The following is a 24179-nucleotide window of genomic DNA, read 5'->3' as shown; positions in this document are numbered from 1 at the left end:
TACTGTCAGGGCACGCCCTCATACTCTGCTTCTGACTGGCTAGTAGTCCGTACCTAGTTACTGTCAGGGCACGCCCTCATACTCTGCTTCTGACTGGCTAGTAGTCCTCACCTAGGTACTGTCAGGGCACGCCCTCATACTCTGCTTCTGACTGGCTAGTAGTCCTTACCTAGCTACTGTCAGGACACGCCCTCATACTCTGCTTCTGACTGGCTAGTAGTCCTTACCTAGCTACTGTCAGGGCACGCCCTCAAGCTCGAGCTCAACACACAGGGTGAAAAGAGGAGCTGCAGCAATGTGCAGTACAACAAAAATATGTTTTTTGAAAATTAAACCATGTAAACCTATTCTGATATAACCTCTAAATACAACTTTTTTTTGAAAACGAGCATAATATGAGCACTTTAAAGCATTTAAACAAAGGTTTGTGTTGGACTTTGTAACATTCCAACATCTTAATTTTGACTTAAAGATTTTCATTTTCACTGTAAATGCATATCAGTTCCAAATAGCCGTTATATTAACTACTAATAATCGGTATGGGCCTTGAAAAACCAGCACGGGTCGACCCCCTAGCTGGTATTATTGTAACTGCAGCAGCTACTTTGAGCGGCAGACTGCTGGATCCTGAACTCACAGCCATGGTCTTTACTAGGGTTGCTCCTGCAGGGACGTTCATCATCGTCGCCGTGGACGGGGGCATCTTCTGAGTCGCTGCAGCTGCCGCCGCCAGAGCCGCCATGCCGCTCATCTGAGGACTGCTTCCTATTGGCTGAGAGCAGACAGGAAACGGGAGGGAGGTAAGAAAGAGCTCAGAGTTGCTCAGTTGTCTTGGAGATTGATAAATTATCATGCGAGTACTGAGGTGGTCATATATCCACATAACTGAAGTTACGTACTTATTTAAAGGGTAGTTTCACCCTATTTTCCCAGGCATTTCTGTCTAAGTGACTAATGTGAACAAAAATATTTGAAATTGGTCGAGTATTAAGTGAGAAATCTGTAACCGGCAGCTGAGAACCGGGCTTTTTGTTAAAGAGTAAGATCCTTTTTGTTCAACATTCAACAGGCCCGGAATCACCATCACCAAACTCCACCAGACTCCATGTAAATAATCAGGACTTTTAGCGTGTATAGAGCCAGCATATCTCCACATGTAAATGGGTGAATTAAGGGATTATTTCAACCAAACCAGAGTGGTGATTGTTGGAACAGTGGAAAGATGAACCAAGACGGCTTTTGATAGTTTTATTTTGTTTCTGTCCACTTTGAATGAAGTGTGTTTTACGATGATAAAATTACTGATTATTTACATGGAGTCTGGTGGGTTTGGTGATGGTGATTTCAGGGCTGTTTCATGTTAAACTAAAAAGGATCTTACTCTTTCCATAATGTTGTCAGACACTTAGAATAATAATCTGAGTTTGTCAGATTATTTTTTGGGGCTTTTCCCTTTATTGACAGTGGATAGACATGGAAGGGGGCGAGAGATGGGGATGACGCACAGCAAAGGGCCGCAGGTCAGATTCCAACCCGGGCCGCTGCAGGACTCAGCTAACATGGGGCGAACGCTCTTACTGGGTGAGCTAGAGGCCGCCCCAGAAACAGAACTTTAAGTTGACGTAAATTGACGGTGCCTGTTAAGGCCCTGACACACCGAGCCGATAATCGGCCGTCTGACAGTCTGGCGAGGTCGGTGACTCGAGTCTGTTCGGTGTGTTCCGTGCCGTCATCCGTTAAAGGAGCCGTCGGCATTCATTTTGGCCGACCTGACTTGCTGGATCGGAGGGCGGGCAGTCGGACTCAATGACCCATCTGATTGGTGGAGAGCTAACCCGGAAATGACGAGCGGGATGAGCGTGACTAGAGTCTCTCAAAATCTGACGAAAATCTTTTAAACTGACCTTTGTTGATCTGAAATGAAGACAGATTCAGCAACTGTACGGCCTATTTCTCTCTTAAAATGTGGTGATGAAAATGGGTGTTCTGAGGCACTTTTTTGACCAACTCGGGGAGACTGATCAGTCCGACTGCCTTTTCTTGCCGAAGGTCGGCCGTCGGGTTGGCGTGTCCGAGCCTTTAACGTAGGACTGGGCAATATTTCAATATTATAATCGAGATCGTGATATGAGACTAGATAACGTCTTAGATTTTGAAGAATTGTAATATCGTTACATGGTAAGTTTAGTCTTTTCCTGGTTTTAAAGGCTACATTACAGTAAATTGGTGTAATTTTCTGAATTTACCAGACTGTTCTAGCTGTTCTATTATTTGCCTTTAACCACTTAGACATTATATCCACATTATGATGGTTATTCATCTAAAATCTAAATGTGGAAGATATTTTGTGAAAGCACCAATAGTCAACACTACAATTTCGTTGCAATATCGACATCGAGGTGTTTGTTTGTTGTTCAAAAATATCGTGATATTTGATTTTCTCCATATCGCCCAGCCCTACGTTAACGTTACATCGTAGCTTGTTTCCCCGCTGCCGACTGCAGCGATCTTGTTTAATACTGGACTCCATCCGCTGAGGAAGGCCACAGGATACCAAAGTCATACCAACATGTGCGTTTAAAACGAGATAAGAATCACGAAGGTGTCTTTACCGGCCCCTGACCGGCCTGAGCAGGTACCACCATACGAACGCCGGCAGGAAGTGTCGTCAGGGCGACCTGGGGTTTGGGCGTGGCCTGTCTCACTGTGACGATGGAGGCGCCGCCTGCTGTTGCCCCCGGAGCTGCTGCCACCTTCAGGACCGCTGCAGAAATACAGGAAACGAATTAGGGACATCCAGGTCAACCTGCTCTACGCACAGGGTTCAACAATAAGGGTTGTAAATACAACCAACTTGCCCAAGTTACCAAAAACTTTCTATCATTGTTTCCGATTATCATCGTATCATAAATTGCGTTATACAGTGTTGGAACCTGCTTACAGTTTCACAATGATTTCCAGGTCTTTTAAATAATAATAATAATAATAATAATAATAATAATAATAATTAGGGCTGTCAGCATTAACGCGTTAATCGTGATGCGATTAAGGGCCGAGCATAATGCGTTAATTTTCGTGGTGCATTCAAAGTTGTTGTTAAATCAAAATGTGTCACTAGATTAAATATATAATAAACAAATACAAATCTTAAAATCAAGTTCATAAAGTAACTTTCTTTGCATTCATTTGTAAGATTATAAAGACAGTACACGCCGTGTTTGAGCTATGTTACTGGTTACTGGTTGCAGTAACCAGGTTGACTGTTTTCCCAAGCTGGCGCCTGCCTGTATACGTGAACGCTACAGTCTTTATAATCTATCTATTTAATAAACTGTCTGTACACTTACAAAGTTCTCAATGCCTCGGTTTACATGTAGGGACCCTCATTATGCTACCGTGGAAGTGTGGTGCTATTTTGAGCCTTGTTAGTGGTGTAGAAATAGTGATTTACCCTGTGCCCCGAAAGCTAGCGTTAGAAGCTAATCAGCGGTTCACGCTAGCTTGTTTCAAGCTACAAACCCATTTGATTAGCATGACAACATGTCCCAGAGAACGGTCGACTCGGTACACATATGTTATTAACCCCTAGGTTCATTTTGGTGGAATTGTCCTTCTTCGTTGAACCCTGACGCAGATACTGTGTGTGTAAACCTACCTGGTGCTTTAGCGGCGGCTAAAGAGGCAGCGGGGGATTGGACCAGCGTGAGGCCGGACAGCGGGACACCTTGGTTGGCCGGTGCCGTGGCGACGGGGGCAGGGCTCTTGGGTGTGGCCGTGGGGACAGGGTTGGGGGCGGGGCTAGAGGCAGGCGTGGTGGGAATGTCGTACTTCTGCAGCTGCAGCAGGTAGGTCTCGGCGGTCTGCGACGGTCCCCAGCTCACCTCCAGAGACGCCGTGTTGGCCCGGACCAGCTGCACCCGAGAGGGAGCGCAGGGACGCTCTGAGGACAGACACGTGGGACAGGGTCAAGCTTCGGTTACACTCCGGCGTGACCGTGGCGCGGGCCTCCGTAGATGGCTGGCGCGTGCTCTGCGAGCTTGCAACCTCGAGACTTTCACACATCACCACGTCATTTATTAATATGTATTTGTGTCTAAATGACATATAAACATCTTTTCCTATTCTATTTTGCCTGGAAACGCTTCCAACACGCTTGCGTGTGGCGTGAAAAATAGGCATCGGTCCTATTTCTAGCATGCTATTTCGGTGCGGCTCGAGCAGCGCCTGAGACGGGCAGTATATAAGCTTTAACCTGTTAACATGGGAGCCAAAATAAAAACGGACAAGCCACGCAGCTGACACGCTCACGCCACACAGCTGACACTCTCACGCCACACAGCTGTAACGCTCACGCCACACAGCTGTAACGCTCACGCCACACAGCTGACACTCTCACGCCACACAGCTGTAACGCTCACGCCACACAGCTGTAACGCTCACGCCACACAGCTGTAACGCTCACGCCACACAGCTGTAACGCTCACGCCACACAGCTGACACTCTCACGCCACACAGCTGACACTCTCACGCCACACAGCTGACACGCTCACGCCACGCAGCCAGCGTGTACTCGGCCTTATGCTCAACACACTGTTCATTGCGGTGTTCTCGGAAACGCCAGGAGGCGTACAAACAAAAATAATCAAGAGGCAATAAGCAAGACAAGAAGTAGAAGAGAAGAATTAAGGAGCGGTAGTAAAGGAAAGTAGGGCTGAACGATTTTTGAAAATAATCTAATTGCGATTTTTTTCCCAAATATTGCGATTCGATTTTTTTTTTAAGCTTTGTCTTCTGTATTATTCAACAAAGACAAACAATAAATCATTTTATAGTATGAACAACACACAATTACACACTAGACAGTTAAAAAAGTAAAAATATAGTATATACACACACACACACCAGTGTAATTTTTTACAGTGCACAGAGAGGAGCTGCCTCCAGCCCCTCCCCCTCGGGAAGTTGCGTGCTGCCGTGTGTACTTGCTCTGAGAGGCTATCGTTACGTTAGCATGTTGCTGGTGTTCTTGCCGTGGGATTAACTGTACTAATAAAACTGTTGAAACCCCGCGGCCACGCTGCTGTGAAAGCTCCCCGAACGTCATTTATCAGTCTGGTTGTTACCCCTCTCAGTGGCAGCTCCTCCACTCATATCTTTATAACGGAGCTAACCGCTAACCGGAGCTAACCGCTAATCAGAGCTAGTTGCCAACCGAGCCTTCAGGTCTGCGTTCCTGTATCCATTAACTGCACGTATGGACTCAAACCAGAATAAAACCCTTCATTTTATTAAAATGGCTGTAAAAGTTTTAAACTACAACTCAGAGTTGTTTGAATGACAGAAATCAGCTCAAGGTACGGCGTAGCGTTAGCGTGCTAGTTGATGCTTTCTCTGTGGAGTGCAGACTGATTTGCTCTCGCGAGTCATGTGACCAAATCGCAGCCTTTGCAATTAGGAAATCGCGTTTTAACATATCGCGATATTATCGCAAATGCAATTAATCGTTCAGCCCTAGTGGTAAACACATTCATGATCAACACTGACGTACCTCCAAATACAGGTGGGCCTTATGGAGATAATCAAATATCACAATATTTTTTTGACCAAATACATCGAAGCCGATAATCCGGGAATATTGTTGGGTTGACTACTGGTGCTTTCACATGATAATCATCCTTCATAACCAGGAAAAGACCACATATTTAAAGCGTAACTCGCCAAAATGTAACCTAGGGTCTTTTTGTGAATGTACCTGAGTCAAACTTTCGTTTAAAAGCATATTTAGGACGGAAGCACCACTTTTTAAGATTGACCGTATTTTCGTTTTGGGAATTTTGGAATTGTTACAGCTCTAGTGGTGATGTAATTTGTTCACAGTAGTTCTCACCTGTCTCCAGGTACCACAGGTCCTTGCAGCACACCTGGTTGTTCCAGGCCTTTCTGTAGCCGTCTCTGCCGCTCCAGATGTAGAGTCTGGAGTTGATGGCCACACTGCAGTGACCTGCTCGGGCTCTGGGGAGGTTCTCCTCCACGCTGTCCATCAGGACCGTCTCCCAACACATGGTGTCTACAGACAGACAGACAGGTAGTCAGTCAGACAGACAGACATGTAGTGAGACAGACGGACAGGTAGTCAGACAGACAGACACGCAGTCAGACAGACGGACAGGTAGTCAGACAGACGGACAGGGAGTCGGACAGACGGACAGGGAGTCAGACAGACAGACAGGGAGTCAGACAGACAGACAGACAGGGAGTCAGACAGACAGGTAGTCAGATAGGTATTCAGACAGACAGGTAGTCAGATAGACAGACAGACAGGGAGTCAGACAGACAGACAGACAGACAGACAGACAGGTATACAGACAGGTAGACAGACAGACAGGTATACAGGTATTCAGGTAGTCAGACAGACGGACAGGCAGTCAGACAGACAGACAGGGAGTCAGACAGACAGGTAGTCAGACAGACAGGTAGTCAGACAGACAGGTAGTCAGATAGGTATTCAGACAGACAGGTAGTCAGATAGACAGACAGGTAGTCAGACAGACAGTCAGACAGACAGGTATACAGACAGGTAGACAGACAGACAGGTATACAGGTATTCAGACAGACAGGTATTCAGACAGACAGGTAGTCAGACAGACAGGTAGTCAGATAGACAGACAGGTAGTCAGACAGACAGTCAGACAGACAGGTAGACAGACAGGTAGACAGACAGGTAGACAGACAGACAGGTATACAGACAGGTAGACAGACAGACAGGTATACAGGTATTCAGACAGACAGGTAGTCAGACAGACAGACAGGTATACAGACAGACAGAGAGACAGGTATTCAGACAGACAGGTAGTCACATGGACAGACAGACAGGTAGTCAGACAGACAGACAGGTATACAGACAGACAGAGAGACAGGTATTCAGACAGACAGACAGTGTCATCCTCCTCATGTCACTAATCTTTGAGAAGTCAGGCTACATCCACACTGCTACGTTTTGGTTTAATAACAGATATCTCCAGTCAGTCTCATCGGTTAGGGAGCTTACAGACCTGAAGGTGAACAGTTCCACCTCGGCCTCGCTCCAACATAATAAATCCCATCTCAGCTCTTACTTCACACCGTTGTTGTTCGTTCTCCACAGTATTTTCTATATTTTTAACTTCTACATCCATGATTTACAACCGCAGAGTAACGGCCCAGTGTGTGTGAATGGTCATGTGATACGTGATGTCAGACGTGTTAATACGGACGGAGATCAGTTCTGCTACTGGAGCTGAAACTCTTGTGTGGATGGAGATTGATTTTTGTCTCAAGGCGCCGTTTAAAAAAGAAAACGTGTAGATGTAGCCTGAGGGTGTGTGTGAACATGTATTACTCTGTGTGTGTGTTAGTGTGTGTGTGTGTGTGTGTGTGTGTGTACCTAGGTTGAGACAGGCCAGTGTGTTGGTACACTTCCACTCCTTCTCGTGAGTCGCCACTTTGACATCATCCATCACCAGAGGAACCCAACCTCCAAACACATACATCCTGACAGACAGACAGACAGACAGACAGACAGACAGAGAGAGAGAGAGAGAGAGAGAGAGAGAGAGAGAGAGAGAAAGACAGACAGACAGGAAGACAGGCAGAGAGGGACAGACGGAGAGAGAGAGCGAGACAGACAGACAGGGACAGGCAGAGAGAGAGAGACAGAGAGAGAGACGGAGAGAGAGAGAGAGACAGACAGACAGACAGAGAGAGAAACAGAAAGACAGCGACAGACAGAAAGGCAGAGAGAGAGACAGACGAGAGATTCCAGCATTAATGTCCAATTAAAAGATGCATCAACGTGTGTGTGTGTGTGTGTGTGTGTGTGTGTGTGTAGTATTACTTGTTGTTGATGGTGGTGGCAGAGTGCAGGCTGCGGGGGAGGGGTGCAGATCCATTAAGGTCCGGTTTACTCCACGTCAGAGAGTCTGTGACACCATCAGAGAACAGGAACCATCAGAACACATGTCAGACTACTAATATCAGTCGCGTCTCACCTGTCGGACATTTCTCACCTATGTGGAGCACCCACAGGTCTCCCAACCGGCAGCCGCTCATCCCTCCATAGATGATGAGTCTGTTGGCTGAGCGCCCGCTCGACGCTACGGCCGTGTGACTCTCTCTGGGCGGCGGCGGCAGACCCGAGGTCTGCGGGATCTCCCAGCCGACCACGCTGGAGCCTGGCCGCAGCTCCAGACTGTACAGGTCGTTCAGATACCTGAGAGGGACAGGTAAAGACAAGGGATGCTCTGAAACCGGAACAACAGGTAGGCTACTCGTCTATAGGGTTGGGTACCGAAACGCGGTGCCAATATGGCACCGGTTCCGACCTAAACGGTAGTAACGAGACCGAATAAGAACGAAAATTTCGGTGCCTGACTTTACACTCCACTCAACAGCTAACGTTAGCCTCCCTTTAGCTAGCAGCTGGATTAAACAGGGTTAAAATGCTGACAGCTAACGTTAAACAGTGTAAAATGTGACTGTATTTCAACAGTCTGCTCTGCAGCGCAGCAGATTCCGACGTCGGAAAAACACAGACGGTGCGTTCACTGAAACTGGTAACCTACAGCCTCGCGGTGCATTCAAAGTTATTGTAAAATACCCTTTTCCCATCTGGTGGTTGTTTTTGTCAATCAACAGCAGTTTACTGGTGAAATAAGTTATTGTTTATTATAAGTTATAGTTATTACATTACTATTAAATCATTTAATTTTCACCATATGGCCGTAGTAATAAACAAGTTGTTCTTAAATGTCGCCGACTGTTGTTTAGTACTCTTCTTTCTTTTTTTTTTTTACTTTCTTAAAAAGTATTGGTTCAGGCACCGTTTAGGCACCGGCACCGTTTTAAAAGTACCGCTTTAGCACCGGTATCGGAAAAAAACCAAACGATACCCAACCCTACTCGTCTATAAGCTAGTTTTGGGTCTGACGGTGGAAGTGGTTCAGGTACCTGAGGACTAGAGGTGTTGAAATTAAACAAATAATCGATGCATCGAATCGTGGACATGGACGATGCTGCACCGATAATGGGCAGGCTCATAAATCGATTATTTAATGTAGGCCTAACTACCTTTCTGTTGACATATTCTGGTATGTTTTGCACATTCAGGAAGTGCCGTGTGCTCAGTGCTGTTTTATATTTAGTATTAGCATTAGTATTAGAGCACTGCAGAATGTTTGGTTGTTGAAGCTTGAAAAGCTATGAATTAAACATCCTATATGGCTTTAGTAGAAAAATGTATTTGATGCATCGAGATATCGAATCGCTGACATGATCATCGTAATCTAATCGAATCGGGAGATCAGTGAAGATTCACACCTCTACTGAGGACTAGGGTTGGGTAAAGAAACCCGCTGCCTAAACGCCCGGTATCTACCGGATCGAATGTCAACGCAGATTTCGGTGCCACTTAAATGCCCCTCGCTGCCCTCTGGTGCTCCGAAACTGACGTTAACAGGCAACAGAAGCATCACTGCAAGTGAGGCTAGTTACCGCTACACTTGGCAGCAGGTAACGTTAGCCTACCGTTAGCTAGTAGCTGGATTAAACACGGTTAAAATGCTGACAGCTAAACGGTCTAACGCAGGGATCTTCAATAGGGGGTCCGGTAGGGGTGGGGGGAAAAAAATCGATACAGCATAGTATCGCAATATTTTCCGTGGCAATACTGTATCGATACACAGACGCCAAGTAACGATCTTTTATTATATATGTGTTGGTCAGTTTGTCTGCTTGACAATCCCATTTTGTAGAAATGAAATTGAAGTGAGATGAACAAACAGAGAAATCTTTTTAGAAATCTATCTTTTTAGATCAAACAGATGTTGACAACGTTTTCATTTGGGGACATCATTTGAAATTGGGAAAAATTTGAAGTTGGAAAAAAGGTAATGAATTGCAATAAAAAAAATGATATATTGCAATATGTTTAAAATCGCAACAATATCCTATTGTGACATAAGTATCGTGATGATATCGTATCATCAGGCCTCTGGTGATTCCCACCCCTAGGGTGTCCTTGGAGTCAGTGCAGGGGGGCCTACAAATTGTTAAATTTTGAAAGTTTTTTCAAAAATTAAAAAGTGAACTCCAACATATTATTAGCAAACATAAATCCCCACTGCTAAGAGGCCCATAGGTAAGGTAGTCACTAAGGCCATTCACATACACAGTCCTAAGGGTTCACTGTGCTACATACTACTACTTATAAAATCATGCCAACAATTAGTAGGCTATTTGAATAGCTTAATATTCTACGCAAAAAAGGTATAAAGGCTTTAGGCGGCACTACACATTATTGTAGGCCCAGTTTATTATGCAACTTAATTTTATACAATATATGTAGTAAGGGGGGGGTCCCTGCTCCATCTCTCTTAGGGGTCCTTGGCTTAAAAAACGTTGAAGACCCCTGGTCTAACGTGTGGCTGTATTTCACTGGAAAGCATCCAAACACAGAGACGTCCAACATTCTGCAGCTGAAGACAGAGGACACTAGCTGCACTTTGAGAAACCATGGACACTGCTGGAGAAACAACACCAACAGGATTTACTGGTGCGTTCAATTGCACTTCGTAAATTCATGGTGCATTCAAGTGCACCTCAAGAAACTCGAGCTGTTGTTGTTAAGTACCCTTCTGCCATCTAGAGGTACTTATTTTCGTTGTTTAACAGCAATAGAGCATATGGCCTTAGCAATAAACAAGCTGTTCTTTAATGTCGCCAACTGACATTTCGTAGTAAGTGTAACTATCGTTTCAGGCACCAGAACTTTTTTTAAAGTATCGTTTTAGCACCGGTTTCGGAGGTTTCCTACCTGGGGATGTTGTTCTTGGGGTCTTCACTGTCATTGGCCAGTCCTCCAAACAGGTAACAGCAACTGCCAATCAGAGAGAAGCTGTGTCCGAGGCGGGGGCAGGGGGGCGGGCCATTCTTTGGAGCCTTGGCCTTCAGACGTTTCCACTCCCAACGACTCGCCTGAAGGACACACAAATAGTCAATCAGCAGCCCCCAGATGTTCCCCCAGATGTTGTGATGATATTCCCCATCACATCAGAACACTACCATCCAGCACATATTTCAAAAAGGCACACAAACTGTTCCTTCTCAACAGTCACACCTGTACACATTGATTTGTTTCATGCATTGTCCAAGTCTTGCTTGCACTGCCTGTATTGTTGTTTTTAGTTGTCTGTGTCTGTCTAGCCCATACTAATGTCCTGTACAAATGTTTCTTTCGTAACTGTGTTTAATGTTTTATGTTTCTGCAGAACAGGAACCTGCTGGAAACCAGTTTTTAAACTGAGTCAGGCCCTTTTATATTGTAACGTAATGTTACTTTTAACTTTCCTGTATAATAAATAGATAGATAGATAGAGATACTTTATTTGTCCCGAAGGAAATGAAGGTGTCCAATAGCTTATACACAACATACATACACATAGGCACACAGACATGACATCCACGCACACATACCTCAAAAAATACAAAGGAAGATCTCAATAGTGTGCCCTTACAGTAAAGTTAGATTGTAGCATGTTTAAAGGAGCGGTTTGGAAAAAAATGCAGAAAGGTGCAATGGTATCATAGTGCAAGATAGTGTCAGTGCAAATTAAATGTTCCCCCAGCCTCCAGATGTTCCCCCAGGGGTTTCCCCAACCCCAAGTGGTTTCCCCCCAGGCGGGTGTTTCTCACTGACCTGCAGCTCGTACAGGTCGCTGCTGTATTTGCCGTACTCCACCATCCCTCCAAACACCAACAGCCTCGTCCCGTCACATGCAAAGCCGTACGCTGCGCAGCCGGGGGGGACGTCGCCTCGCACTGCGGGGATGAACCACTGGTTGGTAGCTGCATGGAGGACAAAACAACAAAACAAACAGTCATTCTGCAGTAATTTTGTCAGTTTGCATGTGTTCATGTCATGTGTTATCATGGTATTATATTTTTATTACAGCTTTTAATGCAAGTTTTCAACGTCAACTTTCATGGTTTAATATTCAGTTTTCATGTCAAATTGTAATGTCAGTTTTCACGTTTGTTTTCAAGGCTATTTTAATGTTTTCATATCAGTTGTTTACATGTTCATGTTTCCACGTCTCCATCTCTTTTTGCTGCAGCACCAGAGGGGTGTGTCTCTGTGACGTCGCCATTGTTTTCAGTTAAAACGCGCCATTTCTCTCTGTTTCTGCCGGAGCCGCTCTGTTAGCTAAACAGCTAATCCTGTTAGCATGCGGATACTTCGTTAGCTTCAACGAGCAGGAGCTAACCTAGCATAGCTAGCTAACCCCCCTCTGTGGATTCCTGCCAGCCAGCATCAGTTTTCAATCACATACACATAATACAATATATAAACAAATGATATTAGCACGTTAGCTTCCAGTTAGCATTAACAGAAGCTAAACGTAGCACAGCTAGCACTTCCTCATATAGCTAGCTTTACGTTAGATGTGTATATTGTCCACACGTTACGGTACTTTATAGAGGTTTAAAGAGTTAAACCGGTACCGGTACCTGTGTTGTAGACGTGCAGCTCATCCACGATCCCCTCGTTCCCTCCGCCGAACACCACCATTAGCTCCTTGATAGCCACGGCTCGGTGTCCGTGCCGGGGCCGCGGAACTGGCCCGGTCCAGCCCAGGATGCGCTTCCAGCGGGGGTTCAGCACCGCGGGTTCGGATGCCATGACGCTACTGTCAGGGTCCGAGTCTCCCGGGTACAAAAAAAAATAAAAATGAAGTCGAGAGTAGTGTCGAAAAGATTGAAGTCTCCGGCTCGCTAACAGCGACTCAGGATTAGCATTGGCCTGCTAACTAGCTCCTGATGCTAATTAGCCGGCTGATTTGACAGAAGCTACGTAACGTTAGTTAGCTCTTTCTAACGGAACCACAGTGTGTTCCTGCGGACAGATTCAGTCTTGTAGAGCGGGTTAGGGTTCTGTGAATCCCTCTCCGGTGATCCAGTCTGTGGTTCTAACAGGGACCAGTGTGGTGTTAACTAGCCCAGAGACTGCAGCAGGCAGTCCGCCATTTTAGCCCGGTGAACACTAGTGCAAAGTCGGTAGCTCCTCAAGCTAACAGAAACAAAAAGAAAACAGAAAGACAGCTGCGGGTGAATGTGTTGCACAGCCGCTCCATGCATCAGTGTCAGGCGGTACCGTGGAGGCTGAGAGCTGCTGTTAAATGTGAAGAGCAGAGGGTCTGTGCGCCGGGCTGGGAGCCGCCATCTTGCTGCTAACGGCAACCAAACAACGCACAGAGAGAGAGGCTAGGTGGCTAACTGCTAACTGCTAACAGATCCACCGCAGGGTGGCAGTCAACACAGCGAAACGAATATGCGGAGACACTACAATATAATTTTCAATTTAGAGATTTTGGGCCATTTAATCTTCCTTAACATTTATTCTTTCTGACTTTATACTCCGCTACATTTCAGAGGGAAATATTGTACTTTTCATTCCACTACATTAAGCTCACAGATTTAGTTACTAGTTAGGCTACTTTACACATTAAGGTGTTTGCGCACACACACACACACACACACACACACACACACACACACACACACACACACACACACGCAGACAGACAGACACACAGACACACAATCTGACAGCTTTAGTTACTAGTTACTTTGCACATCAAACACATATAGCCTAGTTTATTAATTACAATGTTTTATTATGAACAAAACTATCAATATAACGGTCTACAAGTCCAGCTGAAATGTTAGCTGATTTAACACAACTGTTTTTTGATTGTTTCTAGTTTCTAAAATGTGAGGACTTTTACTTTCAATAGGCCTACTTTCAGCGGTGGAAGAAGTATTCAGATCCTTCAGTAAAAGTACTAATAGGCTACCACACTGTCAAAAAAAGTTACTCAAGTAAAAGTCTGTAAGTATCATCAGGAAAATATAGTTAAAGTATTAAAAGTAAAAGTAGGGCTACTCAATGCAGAAAAATCCTCCCATTGTAGAAAGTGTAAAGGATCCAACCAGTTGTGTGTTTAATGGTCTGGACTTGTAGCCGTTATATTGTCGGCTAGTTTACTTTATAATCAAACATCAGATTTTATAAACTACATGTTCTGTGTGCAGTAATCTTAATGTGTAAAGTAACTAGTAACTAAAGCTGTAACAGATGAATGTAGTGGAGTAACTAAAGTAACTAGTAACTAAAGCTGTAACAGATGAATGTAGTGGAGTAAAAAGTCCAATATTTCTCTCTGAAATGTAGCGGAGTAGAAGTAGAAAGTGGCATGAAAAGATAAGACTCAAGTAAAGTACAAGTACCTCAACATTTGGACTGAAGGTCTTGGTTACTTGGGGGACTACTTACTTGCAGTTTTTCGAAATCTTATCATTTTGACATACTAGAGTCAAAGGTTTTTACAGACGGAATCTTTTATCACTCCATAAATTTGAAAATACGTCCAACAGCCAAGAAAAGAAGTTATTCTGCATATTTAGTTTCCTTTAAGATCTTGTATTGACGGATGTCTTTTAACTGGAAGACAAACAACGATGCTTTATGATAGCCAGTCTTAATAGTAGATTGCATTTGATATCCAAGAAATGACTTTTGCACCTGAGGATTTTACTTTCCATTAAACCAGGGCTGTCAAACTGAACTTCACTAACAGCCAGATGTGTAGAGTTTATAGAAATGCTTTTATTTAAGAGAAAAAGTCAAATGTTCTGACTGTATTATTGCATGTCTCATAGTTTTAATAATCATAATATATATGGGTACCGTCTTTTGTTGTTGCTGTAATTACCCATTGAGATTAACAATGACCTTATTCAACCATTGTCCTGAGGCATCATGTTCGACATCGTTTTTCCATCAAGTCAGTTGTATAATCCGCATTATTTGACATTTAGCTGAATATACATAGGCTACTTTAAAGATTACAAGATTAACTCAGCCACTGTTGCCTTGGTTATTCTCCAGCAACTCCCATGAAGCCCAAATCACCTTATATTAATGAATGTGACATCTGCAAATGGTATACGGCAACAATTTGACATTCAAGGTAGTTTGTGATTTCGGCAAGTGTAGTCATAAGTCAAAAGCATTTTAGATATTTCAAAAGACAAACCGGTGTTCTCCCCTAGCTTTGTGGAAGACTTGTGTGTGTGCTGTGGTTTGGCAAACTTCCCCATAATTTGGTTTCTACGTGGGGTTCCGTCTCTGGGTTTTTGTGTCTTTGTGGTAGTTTTGCAACTCTTCACATAAGACCATTACTACCATCGGTCTAAAACATTGGAAAAGCAAGAGCAGTTAACTGAAAAAGCTTAAAGACAAACTTGCTAAAGAAGTCTTTCAATCAGATCTGAGTCTTAAGTTACATTAATTTGGATTAGGTGCTGCACCTAAACCGGTTATGTTAAACCTGTAACAGTGGCTCAGAGTACACCGTGTTCCAAATTATTATGCAAATTATATTTCAGATTTTCCTAAGTAGTCAATGCAAATGGCAGTATAACTTTCAAGTCACCAACCGTTAAGGCATAAGTCAAATTTCATTGAACAAACCACCCAATGAAAACAGGATGTATTTACTGCAACCATCCTCCCCTGACCTCAACCATAGTGAGAACCTTTGGAACATCCTCAAGCAAAAGATCTGAGGGTGGGAGGCAGTTTGCATCAAAACAGCAGCTCTGGTAGGATATACTGACATCCTGCAAAAAAATCCAAGCAGAAACTCTCCATAAACTCAAGTTCAATGGATGCAAGAATTGTGAAGGTGATATGTAATATCTGAAGAGCCTATAAAGGTTAAAGTCTATATAAAGCTCAAATGTGCTATGACATGAGCATTGTGTTAGTGACCTAAGATTAATGATTTTCCTCTCAGTGGAGTGATGTGTTGAAGAGGATGTTCCATTTGATTCTGTGATTGGTGGCTGAGTGGGATCAATGATTTTATGTGTACTGTTGGAGCCCCCCCAAAGAGACTCTGACCTCAAGGGACTCAGACCTTTACTTGCCAACTCACATCCATTTACTTTAACATATTACCTAAACACACCCCTTATAAACCATGTTCTTGCTGCAGCAAGACAGAGTGGCCGTTTTGACTGAGGTACTCTCCGGGCTTTCCATGAAAGTCTGAAAATTGATGCTGGAATCCAGATATCAAAGAAGCGGTCCTGTGTCAACAAGGACCTGGCTCTGTTAAGCTGTTTGAAATAGCTTTTGATTTCTGTAAATATGACCTCAATGCTGCAAATTCAGCAAATGACCATTTTCAGTTCTTTATAACCTATAAAATTTTGAAACTGTTGTGCATAATGTGGAACAGTGCATTTTGAATTTGGAAAAAAAAAAAAAAGTTCTCATTGGGTGGTTTGTTCAATGAAATTCAACGGTTGGTGACATGAAAGTTATATTTAGGGAAATCAGTGCAATATATAATTTGCATAATACTTTGGAACACCGTGTATAGTGTTCACACCTCCCTGTGGAAGGAGTATTAAAGACAGCAAACAATAGTGCAGTGAACTAAAACTTTATTTTGATATCAAACAGATTCCTGCTTAATAGTCCTCTCCGTCATCCTCCTCCTCTCCCACACTATCAGCGCCGACCTCTTCGTAATCCTTCTCCAGCGCCGCCATGTCTTCTCTGGCCTCCGAGAACTCTCCCTCCTCCATCCCCTCGCCCACGTACCAGTGGACAAAGGCCCGCTTGGCGTACATCAGGTCGAACTTGTGGTCCAGGCGAGCCCAGGCCTCGGCGATGGCCGTGGTGTTGCTCAGCATGCACACGGCCCGCTGCACCTTGGCCAGGTCTCCGCCGGGAACCACGGTGGGCGGCTGGTAGTTGATGCCCACCTTGAAACCTGTGGGGCACCAGTCCACAAACTGGATGGAGCGTTTGGTCTTGATGGTGGCGATGGCAGCGTTCACGTCTTTGGGCACCACGTCGCCGCGATACAAGAGGCAGCAGGCCATGTATTTGCCGTGGCGAGGGTCGCATTTCACCAGCTGATTGGTCGGCTCGAAGCAGGCGTTGGTGATTTCGGACACCGAGAGCTGCTCGTGGTAAGCCTTCTCCGCCGAGATGACTGGGGCGTAGGTGGCCAGGGGGAAGTGGATACGGGGATACGGCACCAAGTTGGTCTGGAACTCCGTCAGGTCGACGTTGAGGGCACCGTCGAAACGAAGGGAGGCGGTGACCGAGGACACGATCTGACTGATCAGCCGGTTCAGGTTGGTGTAAGACGGGCGCTCGATGTCCAGATTCCTGCGGCAGATGTCGTAGATGGCCTCGTTGTCCACCATGAAGGAACAGTCCGAGTGCTCCAGCGTGGTGTGGGTGGTCAGGATGGCGTTGTACGGCTCCACCACGGCCGTGGACACCTGGGGAGCCGGGTAGACCGAGAACTCCAGCTTGGACTTCTTGCCGTAGTCCACAGACAGACGCTCCATCAGGAGGGAGGTGAAACCAGAGCCGGTGCCACCGCCAAAGCTGTGGAAAACCAGGAAGCCCTGAAGGCCCGTGCACTGGTCCGCCTGGGGACAGATGGAGACGGCGATGGGACAACGCACATCACCCAACATTTGTTAATGCACCAGAGTAAGACAGACGGCTCATTTTCAACTGTAGTACTCGTTACCTAGCATACATGTCTTTAAAATAGAGCAACCAGAGGAAACCCCCAGATACTTTAATGCAAGTATAAGTGTAGTAGTAAAGAACAATCCTCCCATTTTAGAAAGGAAAAGGATCCAACCAGTTGTGCGTTTAATGGTCTGATCATCTCAGCTGGACTTGTAGGCCGTTATATTGTCGTACGTATACGTATTTTGTATTGTTGGCCATTTTCATTTATAATCCAACATCAGTTATAAACTACATGTGTTTTGTGTGCAGTAATCTTAATGTGTAAAGTAACTAAAGCTGTAACAGATTAATGTAGTGGAGTAAAAAGTACAATATTTCTCTCTGAAATGTAGCGGAGTAGAAGTAGAAAGTGGCATGAAAAGAAAAGACTAAAGTACCTCAACATTTGGACTGAAGTACAGTACTGGAGTAAATGTACTTGGTTACATTCCACCACTGCAGTGAGATAGACATTTCATTTAAAGAGTATCAATAGCTCCCATCTGGGTATCAAGGTGCCCACCAGTTTGCGGATCCTCTCCAGCACCATGTCGATGATCTCTTTGCCGATGGTGTAGTGTCCGCGGGCGTAGTTGTTGGCAGCGTCCTCTTTGCCGGTGATCAGCTGCTCGGGGTGGAAGAGCTGGCGGTAAGTCCCGGTTCGCACCTCATCTGGAGACAGATCACAAGTCACTTCAGGGTTTCACTCTTAAGTATCCAAGTCCTCGTTAATTCTAGCCAACATGTGTTCATATGATGCAACTGCTGACATCATTTCCATCCATTTTTTAACATCTGGGGCGACTGTACTCTTCCAAACAGAATTGTTCGAGCAGCTGTGACCATCCCAACTTTTAAAACCCCTCGTTCATATTTAGATATATTTGACATTTCTATGTCTTGGTGCTACAGGTACCACCACACCCAGCCATTTACTCAGAAAACCTCCATCAATGCATTCTTGTTGGGACTAAATTTACCCTTTGTGATACAGTCCCTTATTTGTAAATATTTCCAAAAATTACCTTAATATTCCAGATTATATTTTTACATAATATCAGCAAACATGAACACTCCCTCCACACACAGGTCACTTATTGTGTATCCCTCTTACAAGCCATTGATTGCAATAAACTTTCAACCTTCCAATGTTTTATCATTCTAGACATTTCAAATGATTATATTAATATCTATAATTTATTATTTTATGAATATAGCATATTCCTAAATTGCACATCAATTGTGCATTAGGATTTCACTTCATGTTTACTGGTCCCTCCCTGCCTTGCTGCATCAAATGCATTCTCCTGTTACAGTAGCTTGACTGTGGGGCTAGCCCCTCTCACAATGCAAATTGAATGTCAGAAAATATTAATGTGCATGCTTAAGAGTGTGATCAATGTAGATCACAAGAATTTGATGCCTAGTGGGGCTGACAGCCCGTAGCCCCACTACAGCATCTTTTTTTTTATATTTCACACTTGTTTAGGAAACTGTATCGAAGTAACGGTACTGAATATTTTGAACTATACTTAAATCTGACGTCTAAGGGCATTTTTACATATCTTCTTAAATTTACCTTTTTAATATTTGCATATAACTGATCCGTGTTTCAGATCAAAGTATCGTGACGCCCACATCTGTCGCCTTGGCATCTATACATTGAATGATTTTACCGATGACCGTGGACTCCAGGTCCACAAAGATGGCCCTGGGGCTGTGCTTCCCAGCGCCGGTCTCACTGAAGAAGGTGGTGAAGGAGTTGTCCCCGCCGCCGGCCGTCTTATCCAGCTTCTGTCCGTCCGGCTGGATCCCGTGCTCCAGGCAGTAGAGCTCCCAGCAGGCATTGCCAATCTGGACACCGGCTTGGCCAACGTGCATCGAGATACACTCCCGCTGGAGGAAGACAAAGTTTTAACATTTACCAGCAGCGGAGGAAGAAGTATTCAGATCCTTTACTTCAGTAAGCGTTCTAATACACTGTTAAAATACTCCGTTACAAGTAAAAGTCCTGCATTGACAATGTTACTTTAGTAACAGTAAGTATCATCAGGAAAATGTAGTTAAAGTATTAAAACATTGTAGAAAGAGTAAAGGATCAACCAGTTGTGTATTTAATGGTCTGATCATCTCAGCGTGACTTGTAGCCGTTATATTGTCGACTAGTTTACTTTAGAATCAAACATCAGATTTTATAAACTACATGTGTTCTGTGTGCAGTAAAGTAACTAGTAACTAAAGCTGTAACAGATGAATGTAGTGGAGTAACTAAAGTAACTAGAGCTGTAACAGATGAATGTAGTGGAGTAACTAAAGTAACTAGAGCTGTAACAGATGAATGTAGTGGAGTAAAAAGTCCAATATTTCTCTCTGAAATGTAGCGGAGTAGAAGTAGAAAGTGGCATGAAAAGAAAATACTCAAGTAAAGTACCTCAACATTTGGACTGAAGTAAATGTACTTAGTTACATTGCCAGACATGTATACCTTTCGTCCGTGTCTAGTACGACGCTTGAGATGATGACCACATGTTAAAGACAACTCAAATCTAAAAAGGTCTAAAAAGGAGGAGACCAAAAAAGATATGAAAGGACTCTTCTGTAAGGAAGCAGATAAACCCATCAGGACCAGATCACCGACACATGCTGCACATTCACACACCGTCTTAAATTTAATCTCTTTATTCACACAAACAGCTGCTTATTAGAGCTGCATGATAATAGAATGTAATCGTGATTTTGATTGATTTGCGATACAAGTCACGATATTAGAGAGTGATCATTTGTGTATTGTTATTAAAAATTTAAATTATAGTGTAATTTTTCTGAGGATCTGTACAAAAGTTCTACAGTCCGTAGGACACCACTTACAGGCTGGGACGTCTCTGCAGCACCTAAATAATTAATCTAACAAATATTGGGGGGGTTGCAGCCAGGCAGAGGAAAAACAGGAACGTTACAAGACTACTTTTATACAATTACAACTAGGGTTGTAAAGGAGCGGACATTTTTCGGAAACTTTCCATGGAAGTTTAGCTGGGGAATTTTGCAAACATTCCAATTTTGATTTACTATGGTTAGTGGGCTATACAATTAACACGAGCAATGGGTTATGTATTACCCCCCCCCAAAAAAAAACTCCCATATTTTAAAAACTAAAATGTTGGCAGCATGTAGTAGCTTCTGCCGATTACTGCATGCGTGCATTGATGAATATAGGGAGGACATTCAACTGAAGTTGCATGAAATCAGGTTGTTTTAACCCAGATTATGCTGCAAGATAAGTTTCTCTACTACATTTAAGTTCCGTTATAGACTAACAGTATTATGACAAGCAATATTAAAAATATCCAGTTTATTCCCATGAATTTCCGTGGAAAGTTTCCAACTTTGAAAATTCCTGGAACTTTGCAGTCCTAGTTACAACTACTTTACCCTAATTGGGTCAGTTTGCACACCGCCCTACGGAAGCTGCAAGCAGGAATGGGCCGGTATAACCTTCAGCAAAAATGTCCGTTTTACAGTATTGCAATTATAGCTTTAAAAAACGTATTACTTTGAAACTTTCTCCACGGCAGACATGTTGACATGTCATAGTAGGAAAAGCACAGGTGTGTTCACAACCATTAATGATGGCTGCATTCCACTTAGGAGAGGCCCTGGTGTTGTTCATGCTGACTCCCTGAGATATCTTACTGGGACACTAGATGGAACTGAGCCATCGTTAAGGTTATCAATCTCAGCTGTGCTTTTCCTACTATGACAAGGCAACATGGCTGCTGTGAAAAAGGTCTATTACTTTGAAATGCCTGGGTAAAACCACACTGTACACACTATTTGATGTTTAAACACACTGCACGCTGGCAGGGAGAGGGGATTTAAACTGCACTTTGACGGTGACGACTTAAAAAAAGGCAGGAACATAAGCCGTAAATGTGTAGTGGTTTTTAAACGTGACTTTAAACCGCTGTCTACCGCCCATGCCTATAGCTGCAAGTAGCCTATGACAGAAATGTGTTATAAAATATTCACATTCATTACTCAGGTAGAAGTATAGATACTACAGTGTTAAAAAAACAAACAAAAAAACACTTTTGTAGAATTTACAGTAATTTACTTTACTTGTAAGGGTAAAAGTACGCCTACTGGTTTCAAAACTACTTGAAGTATATAAGTAATGTAAGGGGAAAAGAACGCCATTATGGACAAAAGCATAGGCCGCACCACTGGCTATATTGTGCACTCTCACCTCCACAAAACCATTTTTCTAAAGGCCATAGGCCTACTGACTAATGTAGTTATATTAAAATGTTAATGTTGAATAATTTGGGATGCACCCGTTTCAGCCGCATTAATGCCCATTGGAAATGAACGCCTTTTAGTACAACGCAAATACATTAAAGAACCATATGTTTATACTTCTCATCCAATCACAATCAAATTCACTCTCCAGATTGCGCAGTTTATCTGGATAGGTTGTTTTTTTTTTTTTTTTTAACGATGACAAGCCAGAAAGAAATAGGAGTAACGAGGCCATTTTTAAAATGTAAGGAGTAGAAGTAAAAGTCTGCTGTAAAATAATTACTCCAGTAAAGTATAGATACACCAACAACTTTAACTACACTTCTTAGCACAACTTAAAACGTAACCTTTCCGTAACACGTTGTTTAACTACTGTTCATTAGAGGTAGGCTAGTGTTAGTGACTATGGACTGGGAGGCTGGCTAAATAAAAAAAAAAAATACAAAATACTCCGTCTACACCACCCTAACTTACAAAGACCCAACAACCCTCCCTCCCCAAGAGCAAACATTTGGTGCGACAGTGGCGAGAAAATCATCCTTTTATACAGGCAGAAACTTTGGACAACCCCAGGCTCTAGGAGAGAGGCTACAGGTCTATTCCGTAGGCTACTCACCATGTTTCCTGCCGCTGAGATAGAGGGATGAAGTGCGGGGAAAGAGGATGCTTTAACCTCACCGCTGTACTGCTAGGAGTGCTGAGTGAGACGCTGCAGCCTGGCTTTAGCGAGGCATTTTATACTCGAGGTAAAAGGCGAGAAGGAGCCGCGGAATCCGATTGGTCGAGAGTCACAAGAGCTCCTTTCTTATTGGTTAGACGCAAACATTCGTGTTCATCACAGGTGTAACTGATCAGCATTAACCGAGGATGTTTGGTCACTCTTTTAAACCGCGCTGGAATGTAACTAAGTACATTTACTCCAGTACTGTACTTCAGTCCAAATGTTGAGGTACTTTTACTTTACTTGAGTCTTTTCTTTTCATGCCACTTTCTACTTCTACTCCGCTACATTTCAGAGAGAAATATTGGACTTTTTACTCCACTACATTCATCTGTTACAGCTTTAGTTACTAGTTACTTTAGTTACTCCGCTACATTCATCTGTTACAGCTTTAGTTACTTGTTACTTTAGTTACTCCACTACATTCATCTGTTACAGCTTTAGTTACTTGTTACTTTAGTCTTTAGTTACTAGTTACTTTAGTTACTCCACTACATTCATCTGTTACAGCTTTAGTTACTAGTTACTTTAGTCTTTAGTTACTAGTTACTTTAGTCATTCCACTACACTCATCTGTTACAGCTTTAGTTACCAGTTACTTTAGTTACTAGTTACTTTACACATTAAGATTACTGGTTGATCCTTTACACTTCCTACAATGGGAGGATTCTCAAAGCAGAAACATTGAGTACTTTAAATACTTCTACTGGCTACATGTTAGTACTTACAGACTTTTACATAAGTAACATTTTCAATGCAGTCATAGGCAGCATACTTCTTCCATCAGTGTTTCTAAAATAAGTCTAAACAGGCCTATGCTGCACGTGTTTTATAGTAAAGTTAGTTGTGATTAGAATGAATGTTAAGAGTAGGCAAAGTTGCCACTTCATTTTTAGTCTCCTTCATCTTGCCGTTCCATATTATGCTTTTTGGCTTTTCCCTTTCATTTATTGTGTTATATATATATCTTTAAGATTTTTTTTCTTTTTGGGGGGTGGGGGCATTTTAGGCCTTTATTTGACAAGACAGCTGAAGACATGAAAGGAGAGAGAGAGGGGGGGGAATGACATGCAGCAAAGGGCCACAGGTCGGAGTCGAACCCGGGCCCGCTGCGTCCAGGAGTAAACCTCTATATATGGACGCCCACTCCACCAACTGAGCTATCCGGGCTCCCGTTATATATATCTTTTTTGTGCATGTTACAGGTTTACAAAGTGATAAAGCCCAAAGTCCACCCCAAAGAGACTTACCATCTCCAACAGAAAACACTGTTCACAAACTGCTCCAAACAGCTCTATTGTAGTCCAGCCTTTACTTCAGAGACAAACGTGGTCACTTTGGAACACACGTTATAATGCTCACCTAGCTGCTAGCATGGCACGCCCTCATACTCTGCTTCTGACTGGCTAGTAGTCCTTACCTAGGTACTGTCAGGGCACGCCCTCATACTCTGCTTCTGACTGGCTAGTAGTCCTTACCTAGCTACTGTCAGGGCACGCCCTCATACTCTGCTTC

At 43.6% G+C, this 24179-nt stretch overlaps 2 protein-coding genes across 4 annotated transcripts in view; both read right to left on the bottom strand.

Moving 5' to 3' along the window:
• The window catches only part of LOC116045449 (host cell factor 1-like), a 33946-nt gene extending 20602 nt beyond the window's left edge, over positions 1-13344 (bottom strand). For all 3 annotated transcript variants that reach the window (XM_031293100.2, XM_031293101.2, XM_036007898.1), the window contains exons 1-10: positions 12544-13344; positions 11732-11880; positions 10850-11010; positions 8046-8248; positions 7874-7958; positions 7424-7530; positions 5888-6067; positions 3656-3940; positions 2613-2764; positions 638-772 (exon numbers count right to left, since the gene is read on the bottom strand). In XM_031293100.2, the coding sequence (XP_031148960.1) occupies positions 638-772; positions 2613-2764; positions 3656-3940; positions 5888-6067; positions 7424-7530; positions 7874-7958; positions 8046-8248; positions 10850-11010; positions 11732-11880; positions 12544-12715 (1629 nt within the window). In that variant the 5' untranslated portion in view covers positions 12716-13344. The remainder of the gene's footprint in view (positions 1-637; positions 773-2612; positions 2765-3655; positions 3941-5887; positions 6068-7423; positions 7531-7873; positions 7959-8045; positions 8249-10849; positions 11011-11731; positions 11881-12543) is intronic.
• A 3186-nt stretch (positions 13345-16530) lies between these two features.
• On the bottom strand, positions 16531-22663 carry LOC116045453 (tubulin alpha chain-like). The gene is made up of 4 exons (XM_031293106.2): positions 22560-22663; positions 19321-19540; positions 18168-18316; positions 16531-17553 (listed from the first exon to the last, which is right to left on the bottom strand). The coding sequence occupies exons 1-4, from the start codon at positions 22560-22562 to the stop codon at positions 16576-16578; spliced, it is 1350 nt and encodes a 449-aa protein (XP_031148966.1). The 5' UTR covers positions 22563-22663; the 3' UTR covers positions 16531-16575.
• Between the last annotated feature and the right edge of the window lie 1516 nt (positions 22664-24179).

This window comes from Sander lucioperca, chromosome 12 (genome assembly GCF_008315115.2).
Source record: "Sander lucioperca isolate FBNREF2018 chromosome 12, SLUC_FBN_1.2, whole genome shotgun sequence".
NCBI lineage: Eukaryota > Metazoa > Chordata > Actinopteri > Perciformes > Percidae > Sander > Sander lucioperca.
Note: the sequence above shows the minus strand (reverse complement) of the source record. Positions and strands in the feature narration are given on the sequence as shown.

What these genes read in the sequence shown, in the direction of transcription:
- LOC116045453 (XM_031293106.2), bottom strand. An exon ending in CCTGGAGTCCACGGTCATCG is followed by an intron (nt 18,317 to 19,320) that starts GTAAAATCATTC and finishes ATCTGTCTCCAG; the next exon opens with ATGAGGTGCGAACCGGGACT. An exon ending in TGGAGAGGATCCGCAAACTG is followed by an intron (nt 17,554 to 18,167) that starts GTGGGCACCTTG and finishes ATCTGTCCCCAG; the next exon opens with GCGGACCAGTGCACGGGCCT.